Source organism: Mauremys mutica, chromosome 1, assembly GCF_020497125.1.
Source record: "Mauremys mutica isolate MM-2020 ecotype Southern chromosome 1, ASM2049712v1, whole genome shotgun sequence".
NCBI lineage: Eukaryota > Metazoa > Chordata > Testudines > Geoemydidae > Mauremys > Mauremys mutica.
Genome location: NC_059072.1, coordinates 84247877 through 84261443, shown reverse-complemented (window position 1 = coordinate 84261443; position 13567 = coordinate 84247877). Strand labels below are relative to the sequence as shown.

The 13567-nt window shown below is 40.8% G+C and overlaps 1 protein-coding gene across 2 annotated transcripts in view; it reads right to left on the bottom strand.

Moving 5' to 3' along the window:
- Positions 1-2686: 2686 nt before the first annotated feature.
- AMDHD1 (amidohydrolase domain containing 1) overlaps positions 2687-13567 on the bottom strand; it is a 32819-nt gene continuing 21938 nt past the window's right edge. For both annotated transcript variants that reach the window (XM_044981351.1, XM_044981358.1), the window contains 6 exons: positions 11837-12114; positions 6847-7072; positions 5738-5862; positions 3976-4069; positions 3393-3553; positions 2687-2969 (listed from right to left, as the gene is read on the bottom strand). In XM_044981351.1, coding sequence (XP_044837286.1) covers positions 2864-2969; positions 3393-3553; positions 3976-4069; positions 5738-5862; positions 6847-7072; positions 11837-12114 — 990 coding nt within the window. In that variant the 3' untranslated portion in view covers positions 2687-2863. The remainder of the gene's footprint in view (positions 2970-3392; positions 3554-3975; positions 4070-5737; positions 5863-6846; positions 7073-11836; positions 12115-13567) is intronic.

Here is a 13567-nt window from a genome sequence, read left to right as displayed (position 1 = left end):
GGGACTTGGTAGCCTGTTTCCATGAGGGGGTGGAGCTTAGGACACTCCCTCTGGTCAGGATCTCCCATTGTCTAATGTAGGTGTCTACCTGCCTAGCTTGCTGGCTTTTGTGGATTGCATTCTTAGATGCCTGTCTCTCCCTATTCATTGTATATGGAGCCTAGGTGCCTAATTCAAGCTTTGTGCATTGCAAGTGGGGATCTTGTGATATTGACCCAGGCCTCAGTGCCGCTACACAATTCAGTCCTCACTGCTGCCTGTGGCCAAGACAACCCTCCTATGAGGGAAGCAGCATAAATATGACAGGGTGAGCATTAGCTTGGGTTGTAATATTCCTCTTACGCCACCCCCAAGGGGCTGATGCTTCTGCAGAGCAGACATCTCTGTTCACTCATCTCTACTCCTAACACACAGAAAGCCAGCTCCACAGCATACCTGAGCCTGATTCAAATATATTTGGCAAGCTGACTGTGTTGACTTCAACACAATGCTAATTCTGCCAAGGGACTGTGTAAAATTGTCACTCTTCTGCTCACCAGATCTGCCCCCAGTTTGTATTCAGTGATACCTGCTTACAGGTATAGGGTTTCTTTTAAACTGGGCTTCTCTTCTGTGGCAATGACAGCTGAATTTTGTTCTTCCTTGTGCATTTTCAGAAGAATCTTTTTACTAAGTTCTAATCAGTTACCTTCACTGGGGCTGCAAAGATGTAACAGTGTTACACAGATGTCACTGAGGGCATAGCTTGGCTTCTAGGACCTTTATTGGCGGTGATGACAGGTGAGAAGGAAAGAGACCAGCTTGACTCACTGATCCTAATTTGATTTGTAGGGCTGGCAGCTAGAAAAACATTTTTACTTGTAAATAGAGTGTACTTGAGCTGAAAATCATTCAGAGCCAATAAGCACAGAATGTCACTGTGCCATTTTTGTAGCATCACCGTTCAGAGCAGAACTGCATTTTAAAAATATTTGAACTAGTATCTGAGACATTCACCAATTGACCTCAGTGTAACACCTGTGCTCTCCCACAGACACATGTTTTTCCTTAAACATCACTCTGATAACTTTGGTAACTTTACCAAAAAAGTTACCAAAGTTATCAGAGTGATGTTTAAGGAAAAACTGTCTGTGGGAGAGCACAGGTGTTACACTGAGGTCCACACCCACAACTGGTATAACATCTGCTTGCAGTGAAGAATGTTTAGTGATAGGCATGTCGTTAAATTATTACACAAATGTATTTAGTTGGCTTTTCTGGCTTGAATAAAATTAGGATAAAGGAATATGACACACTTCACTTGGGCTTATGTATTTTTTGAAGTAAATAGAAAACTCAAGGCTCTGACAGATCAGAGGTTCATAATAAGGGTTAACGATTCATGTTTGTGGTGGGTTTCAAATATTTACACGCTGCTCAAAATGTGATTGGCCTCGTTAATGATAAAGAACTAGTCTCTGAAAGGCTGTCCTTGTAATTGCCTTTTATAAATAACATTACAGCTCCGTAGACTTGTAAACTATTCACTTACTTTCATACATTATCTTATTAACAAAACTGAGACCTTTTCACTCTGCAGATACTGAATATTTGATCAGTCAAATTAGCGGTAGAGCCCTAGTGATAGCAAGTATTGGAGGGAAGAAAACCACATGCTATGCATATGATGGCTTAGACCAGGGGTCAGCAACCTTTCAGAAGTGGTGTGCCAAGTCTTCATTTATTCACTCTAATTTAAGGTTTCACGTGCCAGTAATACATTTTAACGTTTTTAGAAGGTCTCGTTCTATGTCTATAATATATAACTAAACTATTGTTGTATGTAAAGTAAATAAGGATTTAAAAATGTTTAAGAAGCTTCATTTAAAATTAAATTAAAATGCAGAGCCCAGTGGCCAGGACCCAGCCAGTGTGAGTGCCACTGAAAATCAGCTCGCGTGCCGCCTTTGCCACATGTGCCATAGGTTGCCTACCCCTGGTTTAGACTGCTGGCTGTATTGCCCTCTCCTCTACATACTGTAGTCTATGTGAGCGGCGAACATGGAGCATGTATGTGCGTATTTTTTATATGGAGAAGCCACACAAAGGTCTTGAAGTTGCAGATGGAGGTATGATAGGCTATAATAGTTTGTAAATGTCTCCAAATGAGTATGCAAGCCACCGAAACATACAAAGAGGAAGGGAAAGATGCCCTCACAAAGGAAATCCAAACTTTCAAACCACTTAAAATTAGCCCGAGTTGGAGGATTATTATATTCATGATCAACCCACTAACACAAAAGGCTTATAAACTCAGGTCAGCATTCACAAACATGTATTTCAGTTCAGATCCAGCCTAAAGTACATCAGAACAGCTGTTTTGGGAAAGTCTGTCCCAAGATTGTGGAAATCTTTTTCTGACTTTCAACGTGACAAATATTCAGACATCAGCTGAGCTCACAAGACTCCTGCATGTGCGGTTTACTGCCTATGAGAACTGCTTGCAAGATTTTGGCAGCATTGATTCCAAACTTTATCCTGGATTAACCCTTTGACCTCCACTCTAGCCTATAAATATGACCTGAATCTGAACACTAGCTCATTGCCTTTGTAGGGTTTTTTTGTTCTCTTTGTTCCATGTCTCTGTTTCAAGAATGTCTTATGTTAAAGGTATAAATAATAGGTTTGCATTTGCTATGACCAAGGGTTGAGTGGAAACGCTTAGTAAAGTTTATTTCAATATAGAGCAAGTAAGCTGAGCATACAAATAATGTACCAGTAAAATATAAATCCAAGTTGTCTGTTGCTCTTGGGTAACTGAAACCCTTCAGTATCATTTTCATGTTAATATCCTTCTAAATTATCACCATCTTTCAGTAAGTACTTAGTAGCCCATAACACTTTCATTTTTGTAGATAACTTTTCCTTTAACAATAACATACTCAATCAATTCTTGATGTCCCCCAAACTGGTAAATCAAGTGCTCCCATCTAAAAAGACAGTAAAACATTTATGTAATATCAATATTTTCACAAAAGCAGATCACATACAGAGCATACATTGAACAAATTGGCCAGCCTGAATCACGAGAAGCAAGTAGTATGTTTTGATCCTTTGTCTCAGTATTATAGTAAGACAGTAAGCTACAGATGCACAAATCAGTATAGAATCCCTTGCACTGTTTCCATGTAATAAGTGCTTTCAAAATAGTTGTGGTATTAGGGTTTATGAGTATCTAATCTTAAAAATCCTGGTCCATATTCTCCTCTGGAGTTTATACCTACTGAAAATGAATGCAAAGCCAGTGTAAAATGCTACTAAAGTACAGGTGTAAGTGACTCCACAATGCAGTGGCGAATCAGGCCCCTTATGTTAAATTAGGTTTTAAACAACAATTTAAATACTGTACATACCTTGATGAATTAATGATAATGAGATCTCCCTGTTTGCCATTCTCTATGGAGCCATGCATATCGGATCTTCCAAGAGCATAAGCTGCATTAATGGTGGCAGCTGCTAAAGCCTCTTTCATTGACATTTTCATGTTTACACAGGCCAAGTGCATTACCATGGGCTAATACAAAAATAAAGGGGAAAACAGGAGTTACCAATAATGCAACTAGGTCATCTGCCTATTGTGTAATGCTGGGGAGGCCCAGAGCCCCCAAGCAGGCTGACACAGGTAACTGGTCTCCTGCATCTTGTCCATTCCAAAACAAGAACTGGGAACACAGGATGCTCCTTCCTCCTCCATAACTGGCCAAGCCTCCCAAAGCAGATGTGAAAAAAGTGAGCCTCTTGACCTGAGAGGCACGTCTGGAGAAAATACTCTGAGTCAGATCCTCAGCAGGTGTAATTCATCTAAGCTGAGGATCTGATCCTCTGTCTCGTTTTTAAGAAGACTCCCTTTAAGTGAGCAAGAACTACTCGTGTGTTGTGACAGTAGAAGACTGTTAACCATTTTGTGTGCAGTAATATGCATTAAGAATGGCTTACCATTGAATAACAGTACGCATTAGGGTTAAAATCACTGCCAAGAGCAACTATAACCCCTTCTTTTAACATTTTCCTTGCTTGAGGTTGCTTCAGTCTAGGAAAAAAATAGATTTGTCAGTACAGTACATTTAGCTATTATGCTTTGAATTACACCAGGAAAAATTCCATGTATTATTGGGTTTGTATACAGGGTGTAACTAGATTCACTAATCACTTTGGAAACCAGAAGCCAAATTCTGCTCTCAGCTACCCACCCCATTGATTTTATAGCTGGAATCTGGTACCTTGTGCTTTTGAAGCTGCTGTAATTTTGGTGGCAGCCACTCTCAGATTAGTGCAGTGATATAAAAGACCTGACTCGTCATTTAGGTGCTGGTGGTCACATTTTTCACTTCCCTTCCCCCTTTCATATTTCTTGGATGCACAGATCTGAGGGAGCAAAGAGCTGCTAACAAAGGTCAAACTCTGAGCTCGTTGTCCTATAATTTAGCTGCACAGCTTGGAATCTTTGAACCAAACCTGTGACGTACCGAACAACTACAATTCTCAGTGCAGCCAGCGAGAGCTTTGGGGGCCTGATCCTGTGAGGTGCTAAGTACTCCCCGCTACTCTGCCAATGAAGTCAAAAGGAGGTGAAGATGTTGAGCACGTTACTGGAGGTACTCCCCATTTCTCAGTATCAGACCCTTTTTCTGGTGCAAAGTGCCTCTGAGGGTCTGGCCCTATATTAGCTAGTCAAATGACTTCCTCAATCCTGAATTTGGCTTCTTGGCAGCATCACAGAGAGTTTTTGTATGAGAATGGAAAGGTGATACACAACAATCCAATTCAAATGCTTCTCTGACCCAACAAAGGAGCTATTGTTTGGTTTTGATTTTCAGTTCCTTGTTGGTTAATTTAGGATATGTCCACATTGCAATTTGGAGGTTCAGCTGCAGCACGCTTAGGCAAAGATGAGCTACCTTTGATCTAGCCAGCTCAAATAACAAGAGCAGGGAAGCTGTGGCAGCCTGAGCTTGTTGCTCAACCACATCATCAGGGTCTCAGGTGACTAGTCCATGCCACCACCCATGCTGCTGCAGCTTCATTGCTATATTTAGTGTGTTAGCTCAATCAAAAGCTAGCTTGGGCTTGCCTATCACACTGCAGTCACACTTCCTCAGAGAAGTCACACCTCCCGATTGCAGAGTAGACATACACTTGTGGACACAAAGAGGTTGCCCATTTAATAGGTGTTTATGGATCTGTATGTTAAATATCTGTCAAAAGCAAACAGAGCTTTTGAGAAAATACCCGATGTTGCCTGGGTAAAAATTGAACAAAATTGCTAAAATTTTACATGCACCCTTTTCAGCTTGTTAGGCAATAAGTGGTCCATTTCCTCAAGTCAGATATAGAAGAAACTTTCACAAATGAGCAAATGTACATACTGCAAATAAAATTTGGATTACCGAAAAATCCAGTTTGCAAGGTGACATCTTCAGTTAATGCCTAGCTGCTTTAGTTAATGCATCAGATAGGTTGCTGGGGACCCATCTGAGTGCATCTCAGAAATAGGGCATTGACTAGATTTTATGGGACCTCATAGTAAATAAGATGTATGGAGGCCCATCTAGCCTCCTTTACGGGTGTGGCCATTTTCCGTGGTCCCTGACTGAGTTAAGGAAGATAAGAACCTTCTGAAATATGAGACTCTTGAGCCCAAAGAATGGTCCTGCTGTTAGTTTTGGCTGTCATTTCCAATCTGTCAAAATGGCATTACCTCAGCATGTAGGCAGTGGTTGGTAAAAGGACAGCCGCACACTTTGCACTTGCCATTGCAGCGATGCCTTCATCACTAATTTCTTCCAGGTGACTTATAGCCTGGGCTCCTAGTTGACTTCCGAGCTAAGCAGATTATCACAAAAGATTTAACAGAAAAATTACTAACAGATACCAAGGAATCACTGAAGCTATTTTCTTACTATCAATCTGCTTGGACAGAAAATTCATTAGGATGCTACCTAAGGCCTATTTACAAAACACTAGTTAAAAAAATTCAAAGAGTGATCTCTAAAGAATAAGTAATTTTAAGACAAATTTTACTGCAGTAAAGCTTTCATGAAGTTATTAAAGTTATTAACCCCTTTTTAACTGTAATCAAAAGAATCTGGTCAGGCTGATGCCCTGAACAGAATTTTAACTGACTCAATGAATATAAACAATTGTACAATTATGGATAAAATTATAAAGAGGTTTTGTGCAGAAGAGAGTTGATGGAAACTGATATTCTTATGGAAATGGAGAAATTGACCTATGCAATTCTAGAGCTACCCACTGTAAAGAATTCTATATTGGTCCAGACTGATCTTCTCCAAATACAACAAAATTAAGCTTTGGCAGACTAATGAGAGCGGATTAAAAGGAGGCGCTACTCAAATGATGACGAAATATGGACTCTGACACCCCCTTACAGAATTGCTGTTATTCGCTGCTGCCAATGGGAATGTCTGTACTGTTGGGAAGATATGAACTGCATGACTGAGGAAAAAATAAATATTTTTAAAGTAGTGTACCAAAACTATACTTTGTACCGGTAATGAACAGGGTCACAGATATCCATCTTTCCTATTGACCTCACTACCAGAGGATAAGCTAAGTCAATATTTGAAAAGCCAGTAGACAAGTTACCAATAAAGATCAAGGGTTCCACATCTTTAACTCATCAACTTTGCACATTGGTGGTATTTGTGATTTATTTCACAAACTATTTATCATACTTTTCTAGAACAACATATTGATTTGGAATATTGTAAATCTCTCAAAGCATCAGTTCTCCCAAAGGCAAGACAAAAGCAAAAATGGCTTAAAGCATACAGAATGAAGAAGTACCTCTGCAGATTTCATTGGATGGAGTTCATCACCATGGAAGTTAATCTGTAACCCTATCTCTTTTCCAGCCTGAAGAATTCTTCTGGTACAATTCAGATCAAAGACACCTTTCTCACAAAACACATCTATGTTATTAACATGGATTTCACCACTTAGGTTCAGCTCCTTCAGTTTAGGGAGATGGTTATTGATAATGTCATCTGTGGCTTCAGTAGCATTTTTCCCTCTAATGAAAAGAAAATGTTACAAAGACACAGAATGATTTAGTCTTTGAACCTTGTATGTAATTAATGTATGTAATAATTATATTAGTTTTAAAAGGTGTATATACGAAAAAATCCTCAGACATTTAGCATATGACAAAAATACAGTTGACCATATATTTTTTATCTTTGTTGATAATGTTTCTGAACATTTCTACGCCACTGAATTTTACTTCAATTGCTGCCTTGTTTTTAAGCCTAGTTTATTATTTAAATTTTAAAAACAACAATGCAAGAAGAAAAATATTGTAATTCATATAACACAAACATGACTTAATTCTAATATCCTTTTTAAAGGATTATGCTATATCCTTTTATTTGTAAACCAGATTTCTTTAGATGCCAACAAATGTTTTTTGCCCTGAAAAAAAAATCTTCTACTTTTCTATTTATACATTCTGAACTGCTTAAATTTTATCCTTAAAAGCAACTTGCAGACACTTTTTAAAAAAAAATCATTAACTCGAGTGGTAGAGACCTGAAATATCAAAGCTAACAGGGGCATTCAGCAAAAAACTGACTTTAAACTTACTTCTCTCTCTCTCTCTCTCTCTCTCTCTTTTTTTTTTTAGGTCCTTCACAGTCACAGAGAGCTGGTTTTGTCTTATCGAGTCATTCCAGCAAGGGGCTATGCTGCTGTGACTGTCACAACCACTCTGGAATGCCATTGGTATGTGAAGATTGCCTATGGGAGGTCAGTAATGGCCTTTTTAAAAAAGCTATATAGGGCTTTTTATTTCTTTGTACCTTTGAGAGAGAAAAATAATAATGATAGCTACTGAGGCTAAAGACCTACAGTGACATCTCTTCCCTTAATTCAGCCACTGTAAAACAAACAAAAACAACAGTGTACCATGCTATATATGTTTGATGTTTGGAGTTGTCTGTTGGAGTTTTACAATGGCAGTAATGTGAAAGGGGTCAAATTCTGCTCACATTTACAGATGAGGTTGCATGGCTGGGAACCAGAACAGAATCTAGCCGATTGCCTCTTTTGTTCACTTGTTGAAACAGTTGTTGGGGTTGATTTGGCTTTTGCCTTGTCCAGCCTTCTCTCTTTCCCTCCTTTGGCTCAGCAGTTTGTGGAAGAAGGTCGATTAAAAATTAACTCTAGAGCCTTTAGAAATGGGAGGGAAGACAAGTATGATTCCACTCTTTTTGTTCTACTTGCTGTAATGCCCCCAAACAGATACACTGAAAGACGGCCATCGTTCTAATAAACAGCACTGGAAGTCACTTTCAAAATGTCTGCCCAGTCTGGAAAATATTGCTGACCCTAAATGTTCAAAAATCATGAGCCAGGCATCCCAAAAATCACAAGATTGACTTAAAAATCGTGATTAAAATAAGATGGGTGGATTTTTATTTGCCTTCTGGGTTTTGAGCCTTTGTGGTTTTCGAACCTTTTTCTGTAACCATGAAGGCTGGAAACTTAATAAAAAGAAAAAAGCTGAGAATCTCATGATTCCAGGACCTGGAAAATACCAAATATTGCAAGACTTGCTATAAAAACACAACAGTTGGCTATACTGTTGGTGCAAAGAACCTCTGGTGATGTTTCTGCCATTAGTGGTCATAATTTGTGATTTCATACTACAGTAACACAAATGTAGAAACTGGCATGAACATGACTTTTAACAGGATGTTACACAATTGCATTGTAACAGCTACTGTGACAGCTTTAGAAGGTTTTAATAAGCATTTCTCACTGTCACTAGGAGGTATTATGCCACAGTTTTGCTCTGGATTAAGGAAAATGATTTTGAAATGGTTTAAGGTCAGAAGATTTATAAGATTTTGATTTGGTTATATTAACCTAAGGAGTGTTGTAGGAGTGGTCTATTTTACATGGTCAAGGAGTGCCTAGAGCAACGGATAAGTTCTGTTTTATAACAGATGTGTATACAAGTGTATGCAAGAATTTAAATAAAGACAGTGGTTTTGAGGTTAGTTCTTTATCTCTGTTTAAAAGTTTCTATAATTTATACATAACTACACATTTTTTTGTGGAATACAAGGGTGAAGGAGGGGGAGGGACAGCTCAGTGGTTTGAGCATTGGCCTGCTAAACCCAGGGTTGTGAGTTCAATCCTTGAGGGGGCCACTTAGGGCTCTGGGGCAAAAATTGGTCCTGCTAGTGAAGGCAGGGGGCTGGACTCAGTGACCTTTCAAGGTCCTTTCTAGTTCTAGGAGATTGGTATATCTCCAATTATTAATGTTGGTGAACCAGCCTGTCCACAGTTAACCCCTACATGTCCAGAGCAACAGAAGGGGGGAGTTCAGAGAGCCATTGATTTTAATTCTGGGGGGGGGAGGGATAGCTCAGTGGTTTGAGCATTGGCCTGCTAAACCCAGGGTTGTGAGTTCAGTCCTTGAGGGGACCATTTGGGGAACTGGGGTAAAAATCTGGGGATTGGTCCTGCTTTGAGCAGGGGGTTGGACTAGATGACCTCCTGAGGTCCCTTCCAACCCTATGATTCTATGAAAGAAACATGGCATGAACTGAGATAGATGTCTTGGAAGACAATAGTTTTAACAGCCACTAAAAATCACTTACAGAATATCCTTTTGTGTGTATACAGAGGGTCTAAAGCATTTGAGGTCTGGACCTGAGAAGACCTGCAGAATTCAGACCTGGAAATTTCTAGAGGCATTGAATTGTAAACAGAACTGAGGAAACTCTTAAGAAGCCAAAACTGTAGGGTGACCAGATGTCCCATTTTTAAAGGGACAGTCCCATTTTTTGGGACTTTTTTTAATATAGGTGCCTATTACCCCTCATCCCCTGTCCCATTTTTTCACAGTTGCTATCTGGTCACCCTACAAAATTGGGTCACCATAGACTGTGCCATATACTGATTTGGCTTCAGGCAATTAAAAGTTGATGATTTTCTCATTTCTGAAACTCAGGGCTTGATTGATTCTCTTCTGGTTTACAGCAGTGTATCTTCACTGATTTCGTTGAAGTTAGACCTGATTTACATCATGAGAGCAGAATCAGGCCCTGAGGCTGAAACTATGGGTACGTCTTCACTACCCGCCATATTGGCAGGTAGCAATCGATTTCTCGGAGTTCGATATATCGCGTCTCATCTAGATGCGATATATCGAACTCCGAACGCGCTCCCATCGACTCCGGAACTCCACCACTGCGAACGGCGGTGGCGGAGTCGACGGGGGAGCCGCGGATGTTGATCCCGCGCCGTGAGGACGGGTAAGTACTTCGAACTAAGGTACTTCTACTTCAGCTACGCTATTCGCGTAGCTGAAGTTGCGTACCTTAGATCGAACCCCCCCCTAGTGTAGACCAGGCCTATGTTGACAATGAGAGTTTATATCTGCATAACACCTGGTGTATTCTGAGGTAAACTATTGCTGATTAATTTTTAGAGCTGCTTGAAATTATTTTGTTAAAAAAAATGTTTTTGACAAAAAATGGCGCTTTGGCCATTTTGGTCAAAATTCTCCAGGTTTAAAAACAAACACCAAAAAACCCACCGAAGAGAAACTGAAAAAAAATTGGTTTAAAAATTCTGATTAAAAAAAATAAAATTACCCCCCCCTTAAAAACGTCTTATGAGAAATTTAAGAACATACTAAACCTAGGAGAAATAGGTTAATCATTGATAAAAGCAGGAGAAACTGACATGAATGTAATGGGAGATGGGTAGGTGCTGTTGTGCAGTGAGCTCTTGGAGGTGCATCATTTTAGGACACTGTTGTACATGATTTCTACAGTTTTATGCATTCTTCTGTTACATGTCTGTTTTTCACCAGGCCCACTTCTCAGTTTGTCAAAATGTGCTACTTTTATTTGTCCAAGAGCATTTGTCCAGGACATCTGCTGTCATTCTTTATGACATTAACTCCGTAATATAGTGAAGTCTCATAAACCCAAGTAGCTATCTTTTTCACTGGAAATAAAAATATATTTTAAAAAAAGCTACTAAAGGAGAAAGAGTGGGTTGTTTTGTTAATATACTACAGTTGGACCTCTCTTGACCTACCAGAATGTGTGCTAATAGTCTGATTATTTAGATAACCAGAGTGTGCTTCCTGTTGGCAGTAACACCTAAATGCTGGGCTCACACTCACTCACAGGATACAGTGCTTAACTGGTTGAATGGAAGCACATCAAGTTGTTGTTATACTAAAATTTCTGATGATTAAATATTATAATATTGTTTTCGCTTAGCTGGTTAAAATGAAAAACAGATAGCTTAAGGCCTGATGGCAGTAGCAAATTCAAGCAGAAAGACTTTCTGAAAAGGAGTTCCTGAAAACTTCCATACAGCTTGGAGTGGGTAACCGCAAAGGATGGCTACATGCCCACTGGCTGAATCCAGTCGATTTCTGTTTAAACCTTATAGTCTGGCTTTTTTCATAACTGACCACTACCACACCAGGACGCTCCCTCACTTACTTCTATGTTCAGTGTAGGAAAGCATTACTCTGTTGAATGCTGTTATTTCTAATACTGTACACTTTGTTGCCATTTTGGGGAGAACAAAAAATGAACCCTCAAAACCACCAAATAAACTGTGTGAGGAAGCCAAATTCTGCTGCAGCTTCCTTCACCCCCCACCTGGCACTGTTGCTCCTCATTTATTTCTGTATAATCTGCCACCAATTCGTAGTTTTATTCACTCAGGAGCTGCACTCGTGTTTTATGAAATAATATGAGAGTAATATTGTTTAAAAGAACAAGAAAAAAATAAATCACATTACTTAGGCACAGAATGAGCTCCACAGTACGTAGAAGAAATGTTGCTATCCAGTAACCGTCTAGCCTGTTCAATCACCCTGAGCATTTTAAGCTCAGTTTCTAGGTTTAAACCATATCCACTCTTGCATTCGACCAAAGTGGTTCCTGCTCTGAGCATACGCAGCAGTCGGTGTCTGAAAGTATTGAACAGCTCCTCTTCTGAGGCTTTCTGGGTGTGTTCCACAGTAAAATGTATTCCCCCTCCAGCTTGATGAATATCCATGTAGGAAGCACCTGCCAGCTAAAAACAAAATTCTCTTTTAAACATGAGTATTCTATTCACCTTCTTCAAGAGATTCTGTGGGTTGCATCTGGCTTAATCCACAGTGGAGAGGGCACAGAAAAAAACCCATCTCAGTGATGGAACTATGAGGGGGAAACTTCATAAAGGAATGTTCCTGAAGATTTCCTTCCCCTGAGTCTGGAAGTGGTTATCAGCCCTAGCCTGGCCTGCCATCACAAATTCATTTTCATGGGGAAAAAAGGAACTGAAGTGGAAATGAAGTTGATGAGAAAAGGTAACAGGGAAATTCACCCCTGGGCCGTGGCCCCTTTGTGCCAGCCAAAGCAATGCAAAGGAATACCTCTATGGCAGGAGACTGTCTACCGGAGCCTCAGAGACAGCTCTGTGGCCAACTACACCAACTGGAGCAGCTGGTGTTTTGGGGTGGGCTAGTGACCTAGAAATTCTGTCTCACTGCCGTGGCACAAGCAAGGGCAGCACTTGTGGTTGCCTTAGATCATATAGGGGACTAAATAGGGAGACAAGTTCCCTGCATCAGTGCTGAATCTGGCCCCCAAAAGACTCTGGCAGTGATGTCATGCTGCAAAAAAAACGAAACAAAAACCTATTTCAGTGCTGAAATAAGTATTTCCTCCCAGTTGTGCATTCAGTTGGATTTAACACAGCCTGTTCTAGTAAAAGCCACCAGCCAGAAAACTGGGACAAGAGTGTCCATTGTAGGAGGGCAGGACTGTGTCTGATGCTTAGGTTGCACAGAACCATCTCCAGAGATAGAAGAGTTGCAGAAAGGAGTGATGTAATTTAGAACAGCATTTCTCAACAACCAGTCTATAGAGACCGGTGCCGGTCCTTGAGATCTCCCTGATACAGTTTAGGAAGTGAGCAAGCTGGTCCCTGGTACCTAAGAGGTTGAGAAACACCGCTTTAGAACATCAAATCCCCTTTCTTAATGCAGATTTAAAGGCAAAACCTAGAATGCATATCACATTGTAACTTGTGTGGTTTTTAAAAAGGGGACAAGGGGAAGGGAGGAAGGAAGATAGAAGACACAATGAACTGGACTTTGGCCTACTGATAGTAATAGGACAGAGGACAGACGCTACTGACTGAGCTCCTGTTGGACCGAGCCTTCCCCGAGCCTGGTACCCCGAGGAGCTGCCTGAGCGTCCCCTTGCCCCGCGTCCTGAGGAGCAGCCCGACCTAGTCAGCGCCCAGCGCCCCGAGGAGCCCATGGTCTGCGACACGGCGGAGGACGCTAGAGATGCGCAGGTACCAATGGAGGGGGAGATGGGAAGTAGCCCGGGGGTAGCCGACCCCAGTCTGGCTACAGCTGACTTCAAGCCAATGTCAGTGTGTTGCGGTTAGGACCCCACCAACACAGCAGCAGACTAACTGCCGCTGTTAGGGCCCCGGGCTGGGACACAGTGGAGTGGGTGGGCCTGCGTCCCCC